Genomic DNA, 21,347 nt, shown 5'->3' on the forward strand with positions numbered 1-21,347 from the left:
CACATGATATCAACAGCCTAGAACTGCTACTTCTCACATAAAAACCCAGATCTCAAACCCTCAGCCTCCAAACATGCACTAGGGCAGGCTGGAGAAAAAAGATTTAACTGAGTTACATGAATATATTCTCTTCTTTGTTAGCTTTTTTTTTTTTTTTTAAATCATGCTTTTCAAAAGATTTTTTTTGCTCTTTCTAGCTCTTGCCACTTTCTCTTATACCATCAAGACACCATCATTTTCTTATTAGTACTTTCTTGCCAAGCCTGTAATCTGGAGTGAATGCAAAGCCATTATATGACAAAGGGGATTTTAAAAAAAAATCATTAAGCAGATAGATGAAAATGTTAATCCAAGTGAATGCATTGAGAAAGCCATTGGCTACTTCTTTTTACAACGTACAGACTATGCTGTGCATGACACTAAAGACACTGCGTGATACTAAAGCACATGATATTAAAGAATTACACAGTTACTAAAGCTATACATTTTCCATTAAGAAATGGCAACAAGAACAGAAACAGAAATATCAGGGAATACGTGCACAGAGAAGAGCGTGGAGCTTTTTTCTTTAGGTTAGCCTTCACTGGAGCCAAGCATTGTTTTTAGGAGAGCAAAGAACAAGCAAGAGCAGAGTGTGAGGCTGCAAGCCAAAGCTGTGGCATTCTCCAGGAATGAAGTCTAACTGCTTTTGTGACACCAAACTTACAATGCAGCTTCTTTTTCCTTCATCTCAGTGGCTCTTTCAAGTTCTTCAGCATTTTCATGGGAGTTACCTAAAATATTCTTTCTTCTTAGCACAGAGGACAGAAAAATGCAACTTATTCTCAAAATACCACACTGATGACTTTGATGCAGTCTGCTACCCACCCCCAATCTCCTTTTCAAGGAGCTGACTTCTTCCAGCCAGCAATGAGGAGTGTACAAGGTAACTTGTGCACTGCAGGGGTCTGCAGGCAGTAAGTGTTGAAAACTACAGAGACAGCCATAGTCTGGTAGTTTATTGTCCCACAGGTCAATACCAGAAGAAAAAAAATATTTTAAATTCTGGTTTCTATCAAATACAGTTTGACCATTGCTTTCTTGGATTCTTCTGTTTCAACCACAGCAAGGTTGTGCACTTTTTTCCTTTTCAGAGAGTAACTCAGGACTACTTCACCTTGCTTCCTCCTGCAGTAAGCTGCTAGTTCTTCTCTAGCATTTAGGATTTAGCGCAACTTCAATCACTTTATCTCAAATCTGCATTAGCTGACTTGCCTCACTTTCTGTCAACTATCTTGGCAACACCGTGTGATCTCTAGGTCAGGTTCTTCTCCCTGCTCATTAACTACCCACATCTACAGTTAATGATGAATATTCTTTGGAATGAGATTGCCTGACCTTGGAAGGTTTTTGACATTCAGCAGGGAAAAAAAACCAAAACTGCTGACCTATAAAATCCTGGTCTGCAAATAGCATTTCATCTATGTAATAGGGCTACTTCCAGAACATCTCAAACTGAAAAATTTAATGAGAAGACACCATCACCACATCAGAATCAATTTAGGTTTGGATTGTGAGGACAAATAAAAGCCATACACTTCTTCCAAAGTTCAGGATGTGACTAAAATGAGGTGGTTTTTTTTCAAATGAGGGATAAAAGTAGACATATCCTGGAGTTAACCAAGAGCTTGTTTAAATGCAGGAACTTCACCTACCAAGAACCAAAAACTGAAAAACACACACTGAATCATCATTCTCAACCCCCCCCCCAAGTAACACCTCACCCTGGTAAGACAGAATTAGAAACAGCCAGTGGTGAAAGCCTTCCTACAAGCCTACACTGATTTTCATGCCAAGCACATATCTCTGATGACCCTGCTTACTTCTTCCCAGCCCTGTTCAGGTTTGAGGGTGATGGGGAAGACATTTTTTATATCAGTATTATCACAGCAAATGATTAAGTTCTCGAGGCTTTGATGTGGCATTCGGAACTCTGCCATAAAGTTAAACCAAACTTCCCCTGCCATGGCTGTGAGGCAGTGTTCTGCTGGGAGAGATGTGGCTGTACTTTCACCAGACCTCACTACACAAGAAACCAAAAAACTAGATCCTTAATTTCTAGAGACACTCTGAGACAGAAAGGCATAGGATGACATAAAACACATGGAGGTTGCTAACAGTTTTAAGAGACAACTAACAGGATAATTGAGTCTGGTTTATACAGTATAAGGAAGAGATTGCCAGAATGTTCAACTATCTGGGAATTAACCACAGTCAGTAACCACAGCATTTCTAAGTTTTGCCCCTTTCTCACAAGAACACTGACAAAGGCTATTCCTCAGACCTCTCTCTAAAAAGGCACCCTGTATGAACAGGGTTTTTATCTGCTCTGACAGCAGAGTGAGACTGATGGTTAGATCTATTCCACATTTCCCACAAATCTGTCAAAATGTCCAAATGTCTGTCACTGCAGTCCACCTCAGAAAAACTCCCCTTCTCCTGTCTCTTGCTCTATTCCTTCTGATGGACTTGCAAAGCAAATGCAGAAAGTTCTCTGAGCTTAATCTTGTGAGGAAACCACACAGAGGAAAACAGAAGACATAACACTGTGAAAATAGTTCTGTAGGGCTGCAAAACTGAGCGTTCCTTCAGAGGTAAACCATGGAGCTGCAATGCCACATCATCTGGGGGTTTGGCTTCCAGTCAGAGCAACTCACTGTGGAGCTACACATACATCTGAGAGAAATTCCTCTGCTAGTGGGATCATTTTTTTGGCTCAAATGACACAGCATCATGAAGAGACTAGATACGGATTTAGCAAAACACTCAAGGCAGGAATTCCTCAGAGCTCTCTTACTTTCGGTCCATGTCAGAAGCAGCAGCATAGTGCAAAGGGGTGCGTCCCCAGTCATCTGTTTCATTAATATTGGCTCCTGTTGTCACCAGAGTCTCAATGCAGTGGAAATGACAATTTGCAGCTGCATAGTGCAAAGGTGTCCTGGAACATAAGTGGCAATTTGTTACCTCGTATTCCAACATGTACTGAGGAAGATAAAGATAAATCTTAATTGTTGCATTCCTACAGATTTCCAGCGCTTTAATTTATGGAAAGTCAACAAAATATTGTGTCAATAGGAAGTTCTGGTGCTGCTACAAAGCTTAATAGGTTACAGAGCACCAATCTGTGTCTTGCAAACCGCCAAATGCCTGTGAGAGCCTCTGCTGTGGCTCTGCAGACACGCTACTTCTCCCAGCTGGGAGGCAGGGCAAAGCACAGTGTCCAGCACAGCATCTTGTTTAGCTGGCATAGCAACACCCATAGCAACGCTTCCTGCGGGGAGAAAACCCTCTAGGAAGCACATCCAATAGCAGCTGTCCTGCCATCACAACCCAGGTGAGGTCTTGGGCACAGCAACACAAGAATTTCAGCCGTAAGGAAAAAAAGAAAAGCTGTGATATTTTTAAAACAGGAAACTCAAGAGGGTGGGATGGCTTTAACATATTTAATGAAGCCTGCACCTGGCTGGCTGGCATGTAACTGCAGCAGCAAGGGTTCTGCAGAGAGGGCCAAACTACCTGATTTTGCTGCCATTTTTCATAGAACATGTGATTTCCAGTCTGAGGTGGCCTTTCTTCTTTGCCTGAGTGATTCTTTTTTAAAAGAGCTTTGTAATTTACCTACCTTCCACATTTGTCCTTCTTATTAAAATCTGCTCCACTGCTTTGCAAGAGTTTTATGCATTCTACATTACTGGAAAGTAAAGAAAACAAAACATGAATAAAACAGAAGCTTACGCCCGCATTGCCCCCTGTCCCCCTAAAGGAAAAAGTTAGTCTAGTTACTTTGGTATTATTTCCTGTGCAAAAACAAGGTACAGCTAACTGTAACGTGAAGTTCAATCAAACAGAAAATGAAGCTCTAAAAATAAACTGGTTGTTTTTTGTTTTTTTTTCACTAGAAAACCTCAGACTTCTCTTCTGCGGAAGGAAAAAAAATATTACTTTTCTAAAGAGAGCACGGTAAATATGATCAGTGTTTTTGCAGATTTTCAGTGGCAGCTGTACTGTAGTGCTTCCCATTCTGACCTGGTATTTTATAAAGGAACTTAAAAAGAAAGTTGTTGCTAGCTTATAAAATGTCAGTCTAATAATGAAGAGGTGACATTTAACGAAATCCACCCCCATTCAGCAAAGCATTCAACAGTAAGCACTTTGCTCAAATCCTGTTTATTTAATGAAATATAATCACAAGAGTCACCTTTAGGTTTATTCTGATGCAATTTGTTGACTACTGATAGATTTAAGCCCATCTCCAAGTGCTTTGTTAAAAAAGGGGTGTGGCTGTTATAGTGATTGTCACATCAACACTGCATTAATGGAACTGGAGGAGAATTTGCCACATCCTGACGTTTCTTCATCTTGTTTAAAGCCAGGTAATTTTTAATTTAATAGAAAACAAACCAGCTGCATTCTGACAAATTTTTGTCATTCAAGCAAATAAATGTAGGACTCCAAGTCAGAAAATGACAGCAAGAAACGCAGCACTTTCCAAGAGCACTTGTCATTCACAGGGGCAACAAATCACCTGTGCTCACAATCAAATGAGCAGACCTTTGAAATTCTTTTCCCAGCACCCATGCAACTCCCATTAATGTCATGGCAGTAACAGGCCTGTGTCAGGAATTGAGCTGATGGCTTTTGTAGATCTCCAGCTACAGAAAAAAAAAAGGGGGACTGGATGCAATAATGCAATATTTTGGTGTGTATCAATCCCAACTCTAAATTTCTGTTGCATAAAATAACTACAGAACACTCACCACAATGCACTAAAAATAAAAACACTTGTTAGTGATGACAATCACAGTAAACAACTGGAAAAATATGGTTTATTTTCATGAGTCACTTTTGCTTCTTATTGAAGCCTCTCCTTTACTTTAGGATTTCCAATATGTTCTTATTATCCTTCTGGGGTGCAGCCTTATCAAAGAGGTGACATCTGAACTATATTATAATGATCTCCATCCAAGCACCTGTCATACCTCTTATATTAATGTGAGAAAAATATCAAGATGAATAATACCAATAATAAAAACAATATTTTGGATCAATTTTATTAGGGTTTGGGATTTTCCCCCCCAAGAACAAAAACTTTGTGATACAGATTTTGGTCCACTGAGAAGAAAAAGCAACTTCCAGAATGACTGCCAAATATTTGCTGTGGATGAGCATTTCTGCTTGCTATAACCACAGAGAATCCAAGGGCTGCAGCCAAGGCTCTGTTTCAGCTGTTTTCTGAGCCATAAAGTACTCAAACAGAAGAGTCAAAACTCAATGCTTGCCAAATGTTGTGTCCTTTTGCTAGATTAACTTCACAGCACTTCACTGACAATTATATTAACTATTTAAAATAACTGGATGCTACATTTACACCTTAAATTGAAGCATTTCAATTTTCCCTTAGATTTCTTTTTCTGCCCTCCCACGACTTTTCAGGAATGCATCACCCTGAGAGAGGGGCAGCCTTTTCACTTTCTAACTTGGAGGATGAAGGTTTGGTTTTTGTTGTGGCTTTGGTTCGTTGGTTTTTCTTTTAGAAACTTACACTTGCACCTGAAAAACGTGAGAGATGAGCTACATTTGGACTCCAAGGCTGCAATGTGACAGGCACTGCTGCACAGCTGCATTTTTGGACAAGGACACGGTCCAGAGATGGAGGCCAGGAATAACTCCCCTGCCAGCAGCACCCCAGGAGCTCCAGCTCCTGCTCCTCATTGGATATTCCCTAGGGGCTGGTGTTTTCCTGGACGCTGCTGGCCCTTGGTGACTGTTGTGGCCCTCAGGGAGGCCTGGGCAAGAGCAGCACCCCTCTGAAAGCTGCAACAGCCTTCTCAGGGGCATGGAAAGGAAGAGTTTATCCCTTTGCCATACTTCAAAATCAACCCAGCTCACCCTACACAAGGGCAGCAGCAAAAGAGAGCCTGAAGTGCCTCTCATTATGGCATCGAACTGCCTTGCACAGCAGTAAATTCCTCTGTGGATGGCACAGCCAAGCTGGCTGGCCCCAAAGGTGCCACAAGATGCCTTGGAGCAGCCCCAGAGCAGGTACTCACCCTCCGGCAGCGGCCGCGTGCAGGCACGTTCTTCCGAAGCTGTCGGGGGTGTCTATGTCAAAGCCTGCAGACAGCACGTGCTCATTACTAAACAAGGACACTATGCTACACTTTTGTCCTAGTTAAACCACAAGAAACATCGCAGAGACAGAAAAATCAGTTAGTCGGGGGAAAAACAGAACACAAGCAGCTACAGTCAGAGAGAGGTTGTCACGGGAACGGCGAGCAGCTGCTCCGCTTTGGCAGCTCTATAAAAAGAGCCGCGAAGTTGACGAGCGTCTATTTCCACATCCAGCTCCTCCACATCCCTGTCTGCAGCCATGTGACAGGCGTTGAGGAGGAGAGACTCACCAAGAGGACTGCGACAGCAGGACAGGAAGACAGAAAACATGGAGACATGAGGATGAGCTGCAGTCAGCCTATACATGAATTGGGGCTGTTTTCATTGGGTGTGGTTGTCGCGTTGGGAAGGGGCTTCCAGCAGCGGGTGGGGATCAAGATGCTCGTCAATATGCACAAGGCCAGAGGTAACAGCCTGACATTGCTAACTCTGGTCACCCAGAGTGTTTTCCTATCTAGTGCCAAAGCCAGAGCACACCAAGTCTTTGTATAATAGAGTATGTAATTCCATTTTTCACATTTCTTTTATAGACCACAGGACTCAAGGGGAAAAGTAGTTGTAGGACATTTTACACGTTAAGTAATGAAGGAGTTTTCTAGAAAACTCATATGATCTGGATCAGGATTTTTTAACTCATAGCTCTCTTGCCTGGAAAAAGCAGAATTTGGGATTTGGCCACTGATTATTGACTCTCTCAGAATGGTTCATAAGCAAGCTCTGGCTTCTTCCGCTTTGGGCTCTGGTGAGGATCCCAAGCCTGTTCTCTTGACACTACGCTTCCATTCATTTTCTCTCTCATACCCCCAGACAGTTTGGCAAGCCTAACTCCTTAACTACAGATTTGGAAACACACTTTAGCTGCATGTAAAATACATCATCATCATCAGTGAGATGTAAATAACTGTGCCAGTGCAGACCCCAAGGAGATAATTTCAGAATTACTCCTTTGGTGGGCAGAGGGGAAAATGCCCAAAACAAAACAGGATCTCACATTCCTGCTGTTTGGAAAGGGGTCCTAAATTCCCTCCCTCCCCTGGTGAATTAGTCTAAATTCTCTGAACCTGCCAGGAATAAAGAGCTTTGGGCATGAACAACACGGGAAGTACCAGCATGGCTTTGGGAAGGCCTTGCATATTCGGGTACACCGCACCACACAGCACAGGAAGCCCTTCATTAGAATAATTCACAACAAAGAGTAGAAAGGGGCTGCAAGGAGCAGAGACAAACACTGTTTGAGTTCCAGGGACACTGGGGGTTTTACTCACCCGATGACAACAATTTCCTGCAGCAGTCTGAGTGGGCATTCAGCGCTGCTAAGTGTAAAGGGAACATGTTATGGATCCCACACCTGAAAGGGACAACAGCCTCATGAGAAAATGCAGGTTACATACACACACAGCTCATCAAAAGCTCCTTCCAGAAAGGCAACATTTTCTCATGCTTTTCTAGGAAGAGTCTTTCTTACTGCCTGCCATTATTTTTATCTCTATTTCCTTAACAGCCTTCTTGAGAGTTAAAAATATTCTGATGCAGCAAAATCTTGGCATTATGCTTTGAACAGAATGTGGCAGGATGGTTTGCAGAAATTCCAGGCAAAGCCAAGGTAAGTGAGGAAGTAAGAGAGCAGATACTGCTTGGAGTCAATTACCCAGTGAGCCACAAATTTCTGCACCAGCAATACACATATGGCAACTGCCATTCTGAGGGAGATGTAAATGCCAAAATCTTCTCTATATTATTTCTAAATACTTTTTTTTTTCGCAGATGACTCTTCACACTTTCCTTTAGGCTGCCATGTCACAGCTTTCTTCCATGGCCTAAGAACTAATAATCTAATTTTCCTGTTTGCTCCAGCTACTCTTCTCACCTCCCCTTTCACTTTTTCCTCCCTTTAACACATGACTCTCTTTTCAATCACACAATAAACTTTCAGAGTAGACATGATGGATAAGAAAATAAAGGTAGCCATTAGATTGAGCCTATCTAAATTTAGTCTAAATCCATATCAGGCAAACATGTAGTTTTCATACAAGCTGAGCACTCAGCAACTTATTAATTAATATCAGAAAATCATGCCAGTTCAGTCCCTAGCCATGCCACTGCTTACTGTCTTAGAATAATTTTGGGTCTGGACATCTTGGTGTCTTTCACTCAGCATTATTTTGTGTAAAGCATCTTGTTATTCTAGAAATATTATCCTACTGGCAGTTCTCCAAGCGTACATAAACAAAGAGCCTCTGAAACCTAGCTTGACAAGATTATCATCTACTGACTGCTCCAGCAGATTTTTTTTTTAAATTACAAACTCCAGAACAATAGCAGATGGATTCATATCAGTCCTTCATTTCTGCAAGACAATTGGTGGATGGGAGAGTATGATCACCTCATGGAAGAGGATTTCAGATACAGACCCAAAGACAAAGGTCTTTCTACACCATAGATCATAATTACTTAGGAAGCTTAAGACAGTAATTAATGTGGATGTTTATACATATATCTTGCTCTCTCCAAGATTTTATACATAAATGTATTTAACTAATTTGGGTTTGTTTTCAAAAAATTTATTATTTCCAGAATCCATCGGCCTGTTCATTCTTTCTCTTCTTCACATTAAAAGTGTCCTCCTTGCTGCTTTAACATCACTACACTGACCTATGCTGCTGGACAGATTTTAATTTTGCTATTAGCAGCATCTATATCTTAGAGTAAATCTATTAAGAGATGATCTGACAGCCTGTTCTTTGAAGAAAACATTGAAAGCTCCACCGAGCTCCTGCATCTGTACAAACAAGTTGCATTTTCTAGCCATGGATTCATTTCTTTAAGGTAACATTGGACATTCTGTTTTGCTGTGCTTCTCCCCACACCCATTTCCCTCTGTCTCCTCTTTCACCCAATTATCTGATTAAATATTATTCATCTTTTTGGTCAAGATTCCCATCCAGCAGATGTTTTGTCTGGTTTCCACCAAAATCCACTATGTGCACATTTGCTAGCCAGTGTCCCACTTCTACAGTGCTGTTCACACTGGTTCCTCTCATCACTTGCACACTTTCCCTCCCAGTGCATTGCCTCAAAGACTGGCTGAGCTGTCTGCTCATGCTGGGAACAGTGCTGCAGATTTTTCTTTCCTAAACCTGTTTGGGGAGCTCACCCAGAGTTAATGCAGCACATATTGAAAGCACATTTAGCACAGGCAGTAGCATCATTTCCATCTGCCTGGTGTCTCTGAGCCAACTTCTTATTTCATTTATTTCTGCTGCTGGAAAAAGTATTTTATTTGATCAATGTTCCAGTCACCCAACTGTGAAATAGAAATTTCTAACTGGATAACCCTGATTCCAAGAGTGGAGTGGGCTATCCCAGTGGATCTCATTTTCCCTTAAAACCTCAACAGACAGTGACTGACTGTACTGGAGAGAGAGGAAAAACCTACACCTCTATTAAGACACCAAGATCTTCATTCTGACTGTAGTAATAAAATCCAGTGATATCAGCTGAAGTCTGTGGAATTGCATTACCCGTGCCAATTGAAGCTCTGTTCCACCTTCTGAGTTTGTAAGGTGTGAGTTGCACTCAGCAAAGGAGAATGGGAAAAATCTGTCACTTGCATAAACACCATCAAGCAAATAAACAAAATACTGAGAGCAGCAATTATCTCCCAAATTCAAACCAGTCATTTGCATTTGAAAGCAGAGCTTCCTAACTAGGTAAATCAAGAGATGATGGCAGGTTCTATGAGAAGACAAATTATATTTTGGAGATATGTGGAGGTAACTGCCAAAAGCTTACATTAATGAAATCAGATGCTGCTCTGAAATACCTGGTATGGATAACCCTCATGGCACTGTGTTACCCTGATCTCATACCCCTGTGTTTATGCCCAGGATTGCTATTTCCTTTTGACAGACCCTAGGAACCTGATCATAACTAAACAAAATTCAAGATGGGAATAATCTCTCTGTATATATGCACATACACACATATATATATGTATGTACACTACTACTACATGTCCATTAACAACTGATAATAGTTAACTACTACTATTTTGTGTACATTAACACCACTGTCTCACATCAATGCTTCAGGGAAAAGAAGAAGTACTAATACAACTTGTAATCATGCAAGTGGGCACAACAGGAATTTAGCAGAGTTTGCTGCCCCTCCACACTTCCCAGTTCATATTTTAGTCTCATGTCACCCAATGAAGCACAGTTCAATTATGCTTGTCAGTTTTAACCTTCCCACTTCAGAAGGTGAGGAGCAGCTGTGTTTCCAGGCATTGGACAATAACATTTGATCCTTACAAGCAGCTCCACTTGAGGCACCTACTTGGCAGTATCGGCTCCGCTGGTTATGAGGGTGTTGATCAAAAGCTCGTGTCCGTATCTTGCAGCCACGTGCAGAGGGGTGTTACCATCCTTATCAACACAGTCGATTTCCCCTCCTGCAGAAGAGATTTTCATACAATTTGACACCAAAAAATTCAGCATGAACCAGGGACCACAAGTGCTACTTGTCTCTAGCAACAGCACCATGAGCTGCTCTCTCAGCCACAGAGACACTGAATTTCCCAGAGCAAGGACCAGCACACAGCAAGCTCTCAGCTGTCAGCCGTGCTCTGGCAGCAGCACCTCCCTCTCCACCTGCAGCGGTGGGGAAGAGTGGTGGGAACGGGATGATGTAAAAGGGTCAAGTACATGATTTGGATTTGCTGCCTATCTAAAGGTACAAATGGGTGCCCTGAAATAAACTACAAAATAACCTGCTGAAACTGTACCCTCATTTGTAAGAGCATTGCCACTCAACCTATCTGTACAACAATGTTAAATAGAGTTCACTCTGGAGGCCATCAGGAACATAATGCGAACAAACGCATTGTGTGCTTTTTGTCTTAACAGAGAACAACCAAACAGTGCTTGTGTAGAACTTTTCCTTTTGCAATTTAAACCTGGCATCTTGTGTTTTAATCACATAAGCAGGAAAAATGGATTATTTCTTTAGATGGGTTACAGACAAGTCCCTGTTTTCTTTTTGGACTGTAACTTTTTCAGTCTCTCCTTGCCAATCAGGTTTACTGCACTCCAACTATTCTCTCCTTCCCCCAGTCCTCTCCAGCTGGCCTGCATCCTTGTGGAAGCACAAGCAAAAACCAGTACTACAGCTGACCCAGTGCCAAGCTGAGCAAACAGGATTAATTCATGCCTGCTGGCCACACTCCTATCTGTGCACTCCTGGGCACTGCACAGCACCATGTACATCCATGATACATTTCTTTAAGCACCAAAACACTGCTGACTTGTGGTCAACAGCCTTCTGATCCTCTACAAGCCCCAGACCCCTTCCTGAGGGATTGCCACCTACCTGGCTGTTGCCATTCTGAACTTGTCCAGCTGATACTCCTGCTTCTCTGTGTGATTTTGATTTTGCTTTGCTTGCATTCCAACTTCTGTCTCCAATTCTACAGGATCATTTTTTACTCTGACTCCACCTTCTGCCAAACTGTCTCTCCCAACCACATTTTTTTTCTCAAAATGTTAAAAGCACATTTTCTATTCCGCTATCCAAGCTTTTATTGAAAATACTGGATAGTTCGAGACCCAGAAGGGAAATTGAAAACTCCCCCACTACACCTTCCATTTCAACAACAATTCATTTATTACTAATCTCTGAGTGTAGTTTTACAACCAGTTACGCACCAGCACTGCAGTATTTTAATACTCTGCTGGTTTGCTGTGAGAATACTTCCCGAAAGCATGTAAAAAGTCTTGCTAACATCAGGATATGGTAATATTTACTGCATATGCACTATTCACAGGTGATAACAGGGCTTAATTACAACAGGAAGAGTTCTAGTAAAGCACTAGACACCACACCCTGAGAAGCTATGGATTCCCCATGCCTGGAAGTGTTCAAGGCCAGTCTGGATGAGGCTCTGAGAAACCTGATCCAGTGCAAGGCATGCCCTCCCCGTGGCAGATAGGTTACAACCAGATGATATTTAAGATCCCTTCCAACCTTTGTAATTTCTAATTTTTTAATGGTAAACAAAGGTCAGTGAAATGCTTAAACAAGTTCCCTGGGGCAGAGCATTCAGCAGTGGAGGTCTCCACAAACAGAAACTCAGAAACAGAGGTGTGTGCTGTGTTCACAAAGCCTATTAAACTGCTGTAGAAGAGAACTGTGCTTTCCAGCTTCTTTTACTCTTGATAAAGCTATGCAAGATATTGCCCACTGACCTATGTGACATTCCCCAGCATTTATTTTTCCTCATTTTTAAAGAAAGGCACCGCACTTGCAGTTTTCCCAATTTTAAGGTAATCCATTCTTCCTCTACAGGTTGCTAGAGACAACAACCAGAAACTGAGACATCGTTAGCCAGCTCATTAAGTACCGCAGAACAAAACTCCATTGCTTTAAATCCTTGACATTTCTCTTTTCCCCAAGACCCCGTGGCAATGAGGCACAAAGTCAATTGCAATGAGATCTGTGTACAATACTAAAATTAGAGGGGCAGAAAACAAAGAAAGAAAGAAGTGAAACCCAAGTAAGTGGAAGAGTAGAGAGGCGTGAGGGACAGATGAAGAACTGCCAGTCCTTTCACACACAAATCCAACAGCGAACAGACAATGGCTCTAAGCCTGAACATATTAGACTAAACAACTGAAAACTACAATAAAGCACAGTTTCTTGTATTTTGTCCCAACTCCCTTTTATAATTTATATTTTGTTTATCCCAGGAGAAAGATAACAACAATTTGCATGATGACCTGAAAGAAGCATGATCTACTGGAGACCTCCATTTTAAAACACAGTCTTGTTTAAATGTGTCATTACATTTAAAGCACAATTGTTCAACCATCTCCAACATTCCACACTTCAGTTCCAAGTTTGGGATTTTGGAAAACAAAAAAAAACCCAACCAATGAACAAAGTCCAGACCATCCTGTCTCAGGTAGTCAGCCAAACTGCGAAGCTTAAGTAAAAATTCAGTAATAGCAACCTCTATCATTCAGAAACAGGCCTCTGCCAGACTTCCAACAAGAATAATTGCTACATTCTATAGTATTCTTGGACAAGAAAGATGCCTGAAAAATGACTGATAATCAGGAATCCTGGCTATGCCAGAACAAACAAGGTAGTAGTACTGCTCCTACCTCCTGAGTACATATTTATTCAACACTTCATGAAGACAGTGGTAAGAGATGAGCTAAGAGAGGTAAGAAAAGCACAGCTGCTGAGTGCAGAGTAGAAAAAATGGTTTGAGCTCTAAGAACACCAGGGCTCCCAAAGGAGGACAACTAGAAAATTGTGCATCCTTCTCAGCAGAAAAAAATACCTAAATACACCTCTGAACTCTTGTTTTCAGGTTAAGAATCTGGACCACTGTCAGATGGAAGATTATGAACTTTTGTTAAAAACCAAAATCTCAGGTTGCGATGACATCATGGAACGAGAGCTGTCAGTTCAGCTCAAAGTCAGAAGTTCATGGAGCTGCCCTCTGGGTCAGAACTGAAAACTGCAACAGTGGATGTGCCTGATCTCTTGGAGAGCCACTCCAGAGGCACAGAAACTCACCGTTCTGGATGAGGGTCTGCGACCGCGTGAACCTCCCATGGACAGCTGTCATGTGCAGGGGGCTCTTTCCATCCTTACTCTGACAGGAATGAAACAGAACAGCCATTTAGCATGTGAAGGCTGAGCAAAAGCACAATGCAAAAGCAAAGGTACAATGAGTACAGAGCAATGTTTTGGGGTTTAGAAAAAGAAACTGAGACCAGGAAATATGAGCAATGAGAAAATAGCATGGAAGTGGTATCAACCTCTACTCACATCACTTCATGTTTATTTGCATGGGGTTTCACCTTCATTGGCAAGCACAGTCCCTAATTTCTTAATAATTCTGAGTTTAAATACTGCACTGACTACTCTACTACACTGATCTTAAGGGACTTGCCAGAGGTGTTAAATGCTGGAAGTTAAATGCCAGTTTCACAAATGGGAAACTGAAACACACAGAATTTTAACTAAAGTAGTCAAAACCTTATATGAACTCAGAAGACCTCAAGTCTTCTGATGCTTATACCAGTACCCTCTGTGGAATAAGAGCAAGTTCCCTTCAGCTTCATCAAGATGTGTAAGTTGTGCATTCAAGAATATTCAGATATCCTAAGCAGAGTTAGACTTTGTAAGCTGGGGCTCTGAAGTAGGTAACAAGCTACCCTGGAAAAGGAACTTTCTGAAATCAGGTTTAATTATATCCATATTATACAGGAAAGAAAAATATCAGAAAGGAATAGTTCTTTGACTTAGTACCACTCCCTGAAATAACATTTTGACAGAGTTCTTGGGACTGTATTTTGGTACTTTTTCATGCCTTCATGAAAGTGGCTGGCCTAGAGTTTAGAGTTCTGATTGTATATATGAAGGCACTGAGAGCTCCTCTGCTGGGATGTAATCTCACCCAAACAGTTTCATGATCAGCATTCTCAGCATCACTCCAATTCCATCAAGGATTTAAAGCCATGCTATACTTGTTATAGTTTCCTCCTGGGATATGCAAAATAGGATAAAGTAAAACTGTAAAGCTGGTATTTAAGTTTTACCTGAATATTAACATCTGCCCCATTATTCACTAGTAGTTCGAGACACAGTGCTCCATGAGTGGAGGCAGCAGCAAAATGCAAGGGGGTGAATCCATTGTTATTAGGCTGATTTACATTAGCACCATAGTCAATCAGCTCGTTAACAACAGAATCCTGACCATTGTAACAGGCAATATGAAGTGCAGTATTTCCATAGATGTTCATCTCATCAATCTAAAATGAGACAAGGAGACATAGTTAAAATTACAGACATCAGCTTAGCATTTTACGTAATGCATCACACACTGCAAATGGAAATAGCTGGAGGCCTGAACTGTCATAGGGCATAGTTCTCACCAGCACATCTCATCGACAAATTATACTGCCAGACAGCTTCACTTGGAATGCTTTACCTTTCCTATTATTAAGTTTTTTATCCTACTAACAATTTCTAAAGCCAATGTAATGACGATAATGATGGCAAAAGTCCTAACAAGCTGGAAAGCTTTTCCATGTAACTGGAAAAGCAGGATGAATAAAAAGCTCACCATCTTTATATTTAAAAAGATTACAACAGTGGGTAATGTGTTTTTGTGAACAGAACCAGGCATAAGAGCTGTTTCCACAGCTTTATTTTGGATAGGGAAAGAAGGTATCTGAGTGAAAGCAACCTGAAAGTGCACAGATATTTACACTTCAATAAGTAACCACTATCAGTAGCTCAGTATTATAAAAATGTAATTAAGATTATGTTACTTCTTGATGACCAACTTAGTATTCAACTGCTGTTCTGTAAAACAGGACTAGACAGATTGTACAAAAGACTCGGGAATGCCATGAACAGCCTTCCATGAAATACAGGCATGTCCCTATATCACCATATCCCCAGTGGTGGAGAATGTGGAACTTAAAGGGATTTATTAGCATACCACTCTTAATAACAGGAAACAGCTATTCCCCTTCACAGCCAACAGCCTATGAACATGAACTTCTGACAATTTTCTATCAGGTCAAGTCAGCTGAAAATGCCATGGTAAAAGCAATGGCTTTATTTGACATCTCTGATTAATTGTCTGATTAGGCTCCTGGTCATCTCACAACTGCTTTGAGGAGTTGACAATAACAAGAAGTCTGTGCCCTGAAAAAAAGTTATTTTCCAGAGTGAAAACAATCCATCTGCTACAGAGGATATATAGGTCTGCAGACTGAAACAGCCTGAACTGCTGTTTAGTAAGGTACACAGTCTATGTGTTGAGAACAATCACCCATGGTATCAAAGGAAATGCTGACCCAAGGAAAATTTCATTACTCCCATCTTCTTCTGCAGGAACGGGATATATGTCCTGATTCCTTCAGCAAGGTGGCCTCAAATTTACTGTCCATAAGAGACTTTCTTTAATACAGAATGTGTCCTGACTCTTGGACCAATAAACCACATCAAGAATAAGGTGGTCTGGAAAATGGGACCGCTTTTCTTTCGAAGTCACTGTCTTTAGCAGCATCCATAAGAAAGAAGAAAAGACTATCTCTAAATAGAGAGAAATAAAGTGCATATTACCACATACCTCCACCCCCAGGTTAAGGAGTTGTTTCACAATGTTAATCTGCCCATTGGAGGCAGCTGCATGAAGTGGGGTGTAACCCTTCTTGTCTTTACAAGTCACTTCTGCACCATGATTAATCAGTAAGGCAACAACTTCCAGGTGACCTTCAAACGATAAAAGAGTGTTATCAATAATGAGTAGACCATCCTACAGCATCACTTCTCACAGATTACTGCTTTCTTGCTAACACACTGCCCTTTCACTGCTGTTTCAACGTGCTCCCGCAGTTTTACAAAGGAAGAAAAAGCATTTTCATGGATGTTTCTAATCCTAGCTCCAGGCCTTGTGAAGAAATCCATGCATTCACCTTCTCCAAATGTGTCAGATTTCTCTTTACTGAATTGATTTTCCACTTGCCAAAATAACAAAACCACACCTCTTTTCCATTCATTTCTCTCAAGCTAACACAGTGTTTTATTCTCCCTCATACAGAGGACAGTGATACAGTGAACAGAGGAGCATGGCAATGCATGCCTCCCAAAACAGCATCCTATTGATGTCACCTGCAAACACAGCTGCTAACACTTCTTGGGTTTCCTTAGAGATAAAAAAGAACCTTAATAAATGATAAAATTAAGAGGAACAGTCTTACTGCTTCATGCTGAGACAGAACTGTCTGTCTTAGAATTAAACATTTATTATGTCTAACACCATACAAAGTTGTGCTCCATCTGAGTTGCACAGCACTTTCATGACAGGGGCAGCTCTGGTCATGTGCAGGAACTAGGAAGCCATATGTACAAAGTCCATGGATAATTAGTGCCCAAAAAACATTAAATATTCCAGAAACTCTGTGAGGTTTACAGCTCTCATCTCGTTATCTAACTTCTGTCTAATTGCACTACAGACTCCATTGCTAATTTAGGTCTTAGATGTTATCTAAATACTTTCAAAAGGACATCATGAATTTCTGAAAACATTTGAGTGGAAAAGAGGCATGGAATTGCACAGCACAATGTAACAGCCTTTCAAATCTAGAGAGTGAAGTTCAAAGCTCGTTAGCTCAAAAGCCACATCACAGTTGTTGGCAAGAGCCTTTCCATCTGTGTCTGTGTATATCAAAAAACCACACAATATGCTTTTCTCACAGTTGGAAATCTCCTATTATCTCATTTCTAAATGTGCCAGGATTAAAATCAAGATTTCTGACAGGTCAAATGAAGGAGCTCCTGGCTGAGGGCACACAACTTGCCATAATTTGTAACCTGAAATATACAGCCCGGCCAACAAAAGCTCTTGAACAAGCATGACCACTATTACAGGCAATCTTGTATTTTTAAGTTATAATGTCCCACTGTAGGAAATTTGCCTTTAACTTGAAAGGAGTGACAAGGCAAACTGTTTGAATTAAGCAGTATTTGGTAACACAAATTATTTTTTGAACAGACATTTGGTTGCTCTTGTCCACTCTGTAATAAAAGGTGACAATTTGCTCCTAAGAGGAAGTGCCTATTGCATTTCCTAAGAATGTCACAACCTACGTACTTATAAACTTCAATAAACAGCAAAATTTATGATCACAGTTACCTGCATTTCATTGAAAGTACTTTTGAGCAAAAAACTGAAACAAATATAACCTGGGGTATTTTTCTAGCACAAATATAGTTCAGGCTTGACTTAGAATCAGGATAAAAAGCCCAAAATGAAAAAGCAACACAAAAAGCCCACAATTAACTGTCTTAGAAAGGAAATCACAGCCAAGATCTCGCTAGCTGCAAACCCATAAATGGACAGTGTTTATTTAGATCAGCTGAACCCTTCCCTCCTCAGGATAATTACAACACTCTCTTTCCATGGCCAGGTCTGTTCCATTTTAAGACATGCTATCTGTTTGTGAATAGGAAATTAAAAAGGAGCAGCAGCCCAAGCCTTACCCATGTACGCTGCCCAGTGAAGAGCTCTTCTGTCCTTTTTGTCAAAAGCATTGATGTTTGCCCCCTTGGCTAAGAGCAAGTTCACCATCTAGAAGTAACAACAGCAGGTTAAACCAACCCTCCAGATCACGCTCTCAAAGGTTTATAACAAATCAATCTTGCAATAAAGCTGGGATCACAAGATGCTGCATTTGAATGATTGTTTCTGATATTCTCTATCAAAAAGATTTAGATTATGAGAGCTGGACACAGGCATTACTATCTCTTTCCTACAGTCCAGTGTTTTAAAGGCCAAACACCATCACCATTTTATAGGAACTACCACTTCTCTTTCTTCTTTTAGTTACAGCTCATCAGCTTTAATTGACAGACACTTACTATTCCAGTCTAAGAGTTTTTCCTCCATATCTAGATTTTCAAGTGTGGAATTGGAAAACGGGTGCCCTTTAACCCAGATCTAAAGACTAGCCAAACTGAGGAGGAAAAGGTCTAGGGGCTTTATTTACATTAGCTTTTCATACAGTTAAATAATAATACTTGAAAGGTTTGCCTTTCTATAAGTAGGGAAAAACAGAAGCATATTTTCTAGAAGGCCAATTAGAAAAGCAGAGTGACTGGATCTCTGCTTCACAGCTGCACGTTTCTTCAGTGTGAAATGAATCCACCAGTCTTCCCTTCTTTCCATTCTGTCACTCTTATTTTCACAGGCAGTCCAGCTCCAAAGAAGTAAGGAGACCCTGGAGCTGCTGGAAGCGGTGGCACATCCAGCTCTCCAGGAGTGCCTGCACACCTCCCTCTTACCTTGGCTCTACACAGGTTCCTTCCAGCCACTGCTGTGTTTCTGCAGGCAGGGAACCCGTGCCATAGTATGGGAAGCAGCCGAGTGACAGGAACCTTGGTGCTCAGGGACCTGGGGCTCAGTCTAGACCCAGCCAGAGCAGGTGAAGAGTAGTAAACGAGACAACAGCTCAGGCAAGCAGCGCAGAGCGAGGCTCGCAGAGCTCACCTCGACGTGGCCATTGAGGGCGGCGTGGTGCAGAGCCGTGCGCCCACCGCGGTCGGACACGTTGACGCTGCTCAGCAGGGGGATGAGGATCTCCGCACACTTCACAGCCTTGTTGGCGGCTGCCACGTGCAGCGGCGTCTGCCAGTTCTTGTCCCGGGCATTGACATCGGCCGAGTGCTTGATGAGCACCTGCACGGCTTCCTGCAACAGCAGCGCAGCCACAGCCGTCAGCACAGCCCTGCTCCTGACAGCTCCGGCTGCTACCCGGCTGTGTCGTGCACAGCATGGGGACACGGAGAACAACATCCCTCCGAACCCTGCCAGGCTCCTGGAATGGCACTGGCCTTTCAAATGGCCCGGCACACATCGCTCTGCTGGCACTGAGAGCAGCGGCCTCGCAGCCAGAACTTGCCAGGTGCATTTGAGGATGTCCTAGGCTGCCTGTGCACAGAGCCTGTTTGGCTGATTAACTGGCAGTGCCTCACAGCTGTGCTTTCAGTGAAGAAATGAATTCCCTTGAGCCTTTACTGCCATCACTGATGGGCTCAGCCTTGGCCAGCAGCAGGACACTCCAGGAGCTGCCTGGTGCTGGCTCTGTCAGACGTGAAGAAGCTTCTGGCAGTTTCTCACAGAAGATGCCCCCACTACCAGACCCTTGCCACACAAACCCAACACACACTCCTACAGGAATCATCTACAAGATGAAAAGCACGTCAAAATAACAGTCAAGTGCTGCACCTTTCATTTATAAACAGGAAAAAGGAAAAAATAAAGAAGAACGTGTGAAAACAAAATTTTAGCTTTGAGAAAACATGAGAATGCTGGTGTCCCCAGCTTAGCATTAGCATTCCTTTCCTCCCCAAGGCCTAAGCATGGGCCAAGGGTCTTGACTGCAATATCCATTCTGTCAGCCTGAGACCAAACAACATCTTTTAAGGTTAATTTTGTTGGTTAAAAGTAAATATTTCCCAGTGAGAAAATGTACTGTTCTCTCTTGAGAGTCCCTCTCTTGCTGGAGAATTCACAATCAGTTCATTTCTGCATCTACTCATGCATCTGCCATTAACCACAAATTCTTCTCAAAATTGCATTTAGTTTCCTCCTCCTTTTTCCCCCCCACAAACAAAACTCAGACAAACTACTGGGACACAGTAGCATTCAAGCAGCCTTGTCTGATAAATACAACTCACATCTGGTATTTGGGAGAGCCATAGTCCTACATAGTACCTTATTCTCTTTCCATAAACTGCAAAGTTTTCTGTTAAGCCCAGCCAAAATTTTATTAAGAATAACAAATGCACACAGTGTGTTTACATAGTACTTTTATATCTAGAATGGCCCAGGAGAGTGCCTGCAGTCTGTATCAACATTACATATACATACTGGGAGTTTTACATCTTTGTCCTCAACTGATCTCAGCAGTTTCATTTTCTACAGCAGTCTCACAAGCTATCCTCTAACAGATTTGTTCAGTGCGTGACACTGCATCTCCTACAGCACCAATGATGATCTATGACTGCTGATGTCTCAATAGGGTTTTGTTTTTTAAATTACAGGCCTACTATTTTAAGAGTCTTTTAAATGTAATTCACTGGAGACCTACCCAGCTGGGACATGAAGTCAGCAGGAAAATTCATGCACTCTTAGTGAAATAAAGAAAAAGTTAAAGGATAATTTTTAGAAGTAAATAATAAGGACTGAATACCTAAAGCTAAAAATACTCAAATTTTAAAAGAAAAACATTTACACCTTTTTGTTTACATCTGCAGTCTACTGCTCTTTCTGATTTGGGATCAAAAGTTAAAATCCTTATGGAAAAGTTTTAATTCTATTGTTTTTGAGAGCATGAGCTTTACCCTTTTATTATAGTTTCTCCATATGCATGCAGTGTCCAGCTATAGTGTAAGCCTCTGCAGTCAGTCTCTCTAGCTATCCCAAGCTATCACAGTGAAATGTCATAACTTTTTTAAACTGTTTAGGGCTGGAAGGTGATATATCCATTAACAATCCTACACAGGCACCCTAAGGGATGCTGATTTGTAAATAAACATTTAAATCCCTAAAG

The 21,347-nt window shown here is 41.6% G+C and overlaps 1 protein-coding gene across 11 annotated transcripts in view; it reads right to left on the bottom strand.

Annotated features, from left to right (window-relative positions):
* The window catches only part of ANKRD44 (ankyrin repeat domain 44), a 139,619-nt gene that overhangs the window by 32,384 nt on the left and 85,888 nt on the right, over positions 1-21,347 (bottom strand). For 6 of the 11 annotated variants that reach the window (XR_004498391.1, XM_015634341.1, XM_033516205.1 and 3 more), the window contains exons 5-15: positions 19,283-19,483; positions 18,277-18,364; positions 16,364-16,506; positions 14,820-15,032; positions 13,792-13,870; positions 10,546-10,660; positions 7,476-7,558; positions 6,090-6,153; positions 3,662-3,730; positions 2,837-2,977; positions 707-787 (exon numbers count right to left, since the gene is read on the bottom strand). Coding sequence is in view for 10 of the 11 variants with exons in the window: in XM_015634341.1 (XP_015489827.1) it covers positions 707-787; positions 2,837-2,977; positions 3,662-3,730; positions 6,090-6,153; positions 7,476-7,558; positions 10,546-10,660; positions 13,792-13,870; positions 14,820-15,032; positions 16,364-16,506; positions 18,277-18,364; positions 19,283-19,483 (1,277 nt within the window). In the remaining variant the exon portion in view is untranslated. Of the gene's footprint in view, positions 1-706; positions 791-2,836; positions 2,978-3,661; positions 3,731-6,089; positions 6,208-7,475; positions 7,559-10,545; positions 10,661-13,791; positions 13,871-14,819; positions 15,033-16,363; positions 16,507-18,276; positions 18,365-19,282; positions 19,484-21,347 lie in introns of all 11 variants that reach the window. The other 5 variants (XM_033516206.1, XM_033516204.1, XM_033516207.1 and 2 more) reach the window with 3 other exon arrangements.

This window comes from Parus major, chromosome 7, assembly GCF_001522545.3.
Source record: "Parus major isolate Abel chromosome 7, Parus_major1.1, whole genome shotgun sequence".
NCBI classification, from domain to species: Eukaryota; Metazoa; Chordata; class Aves; order Passeriformes; family Paridae; genus Parus; species Parus major.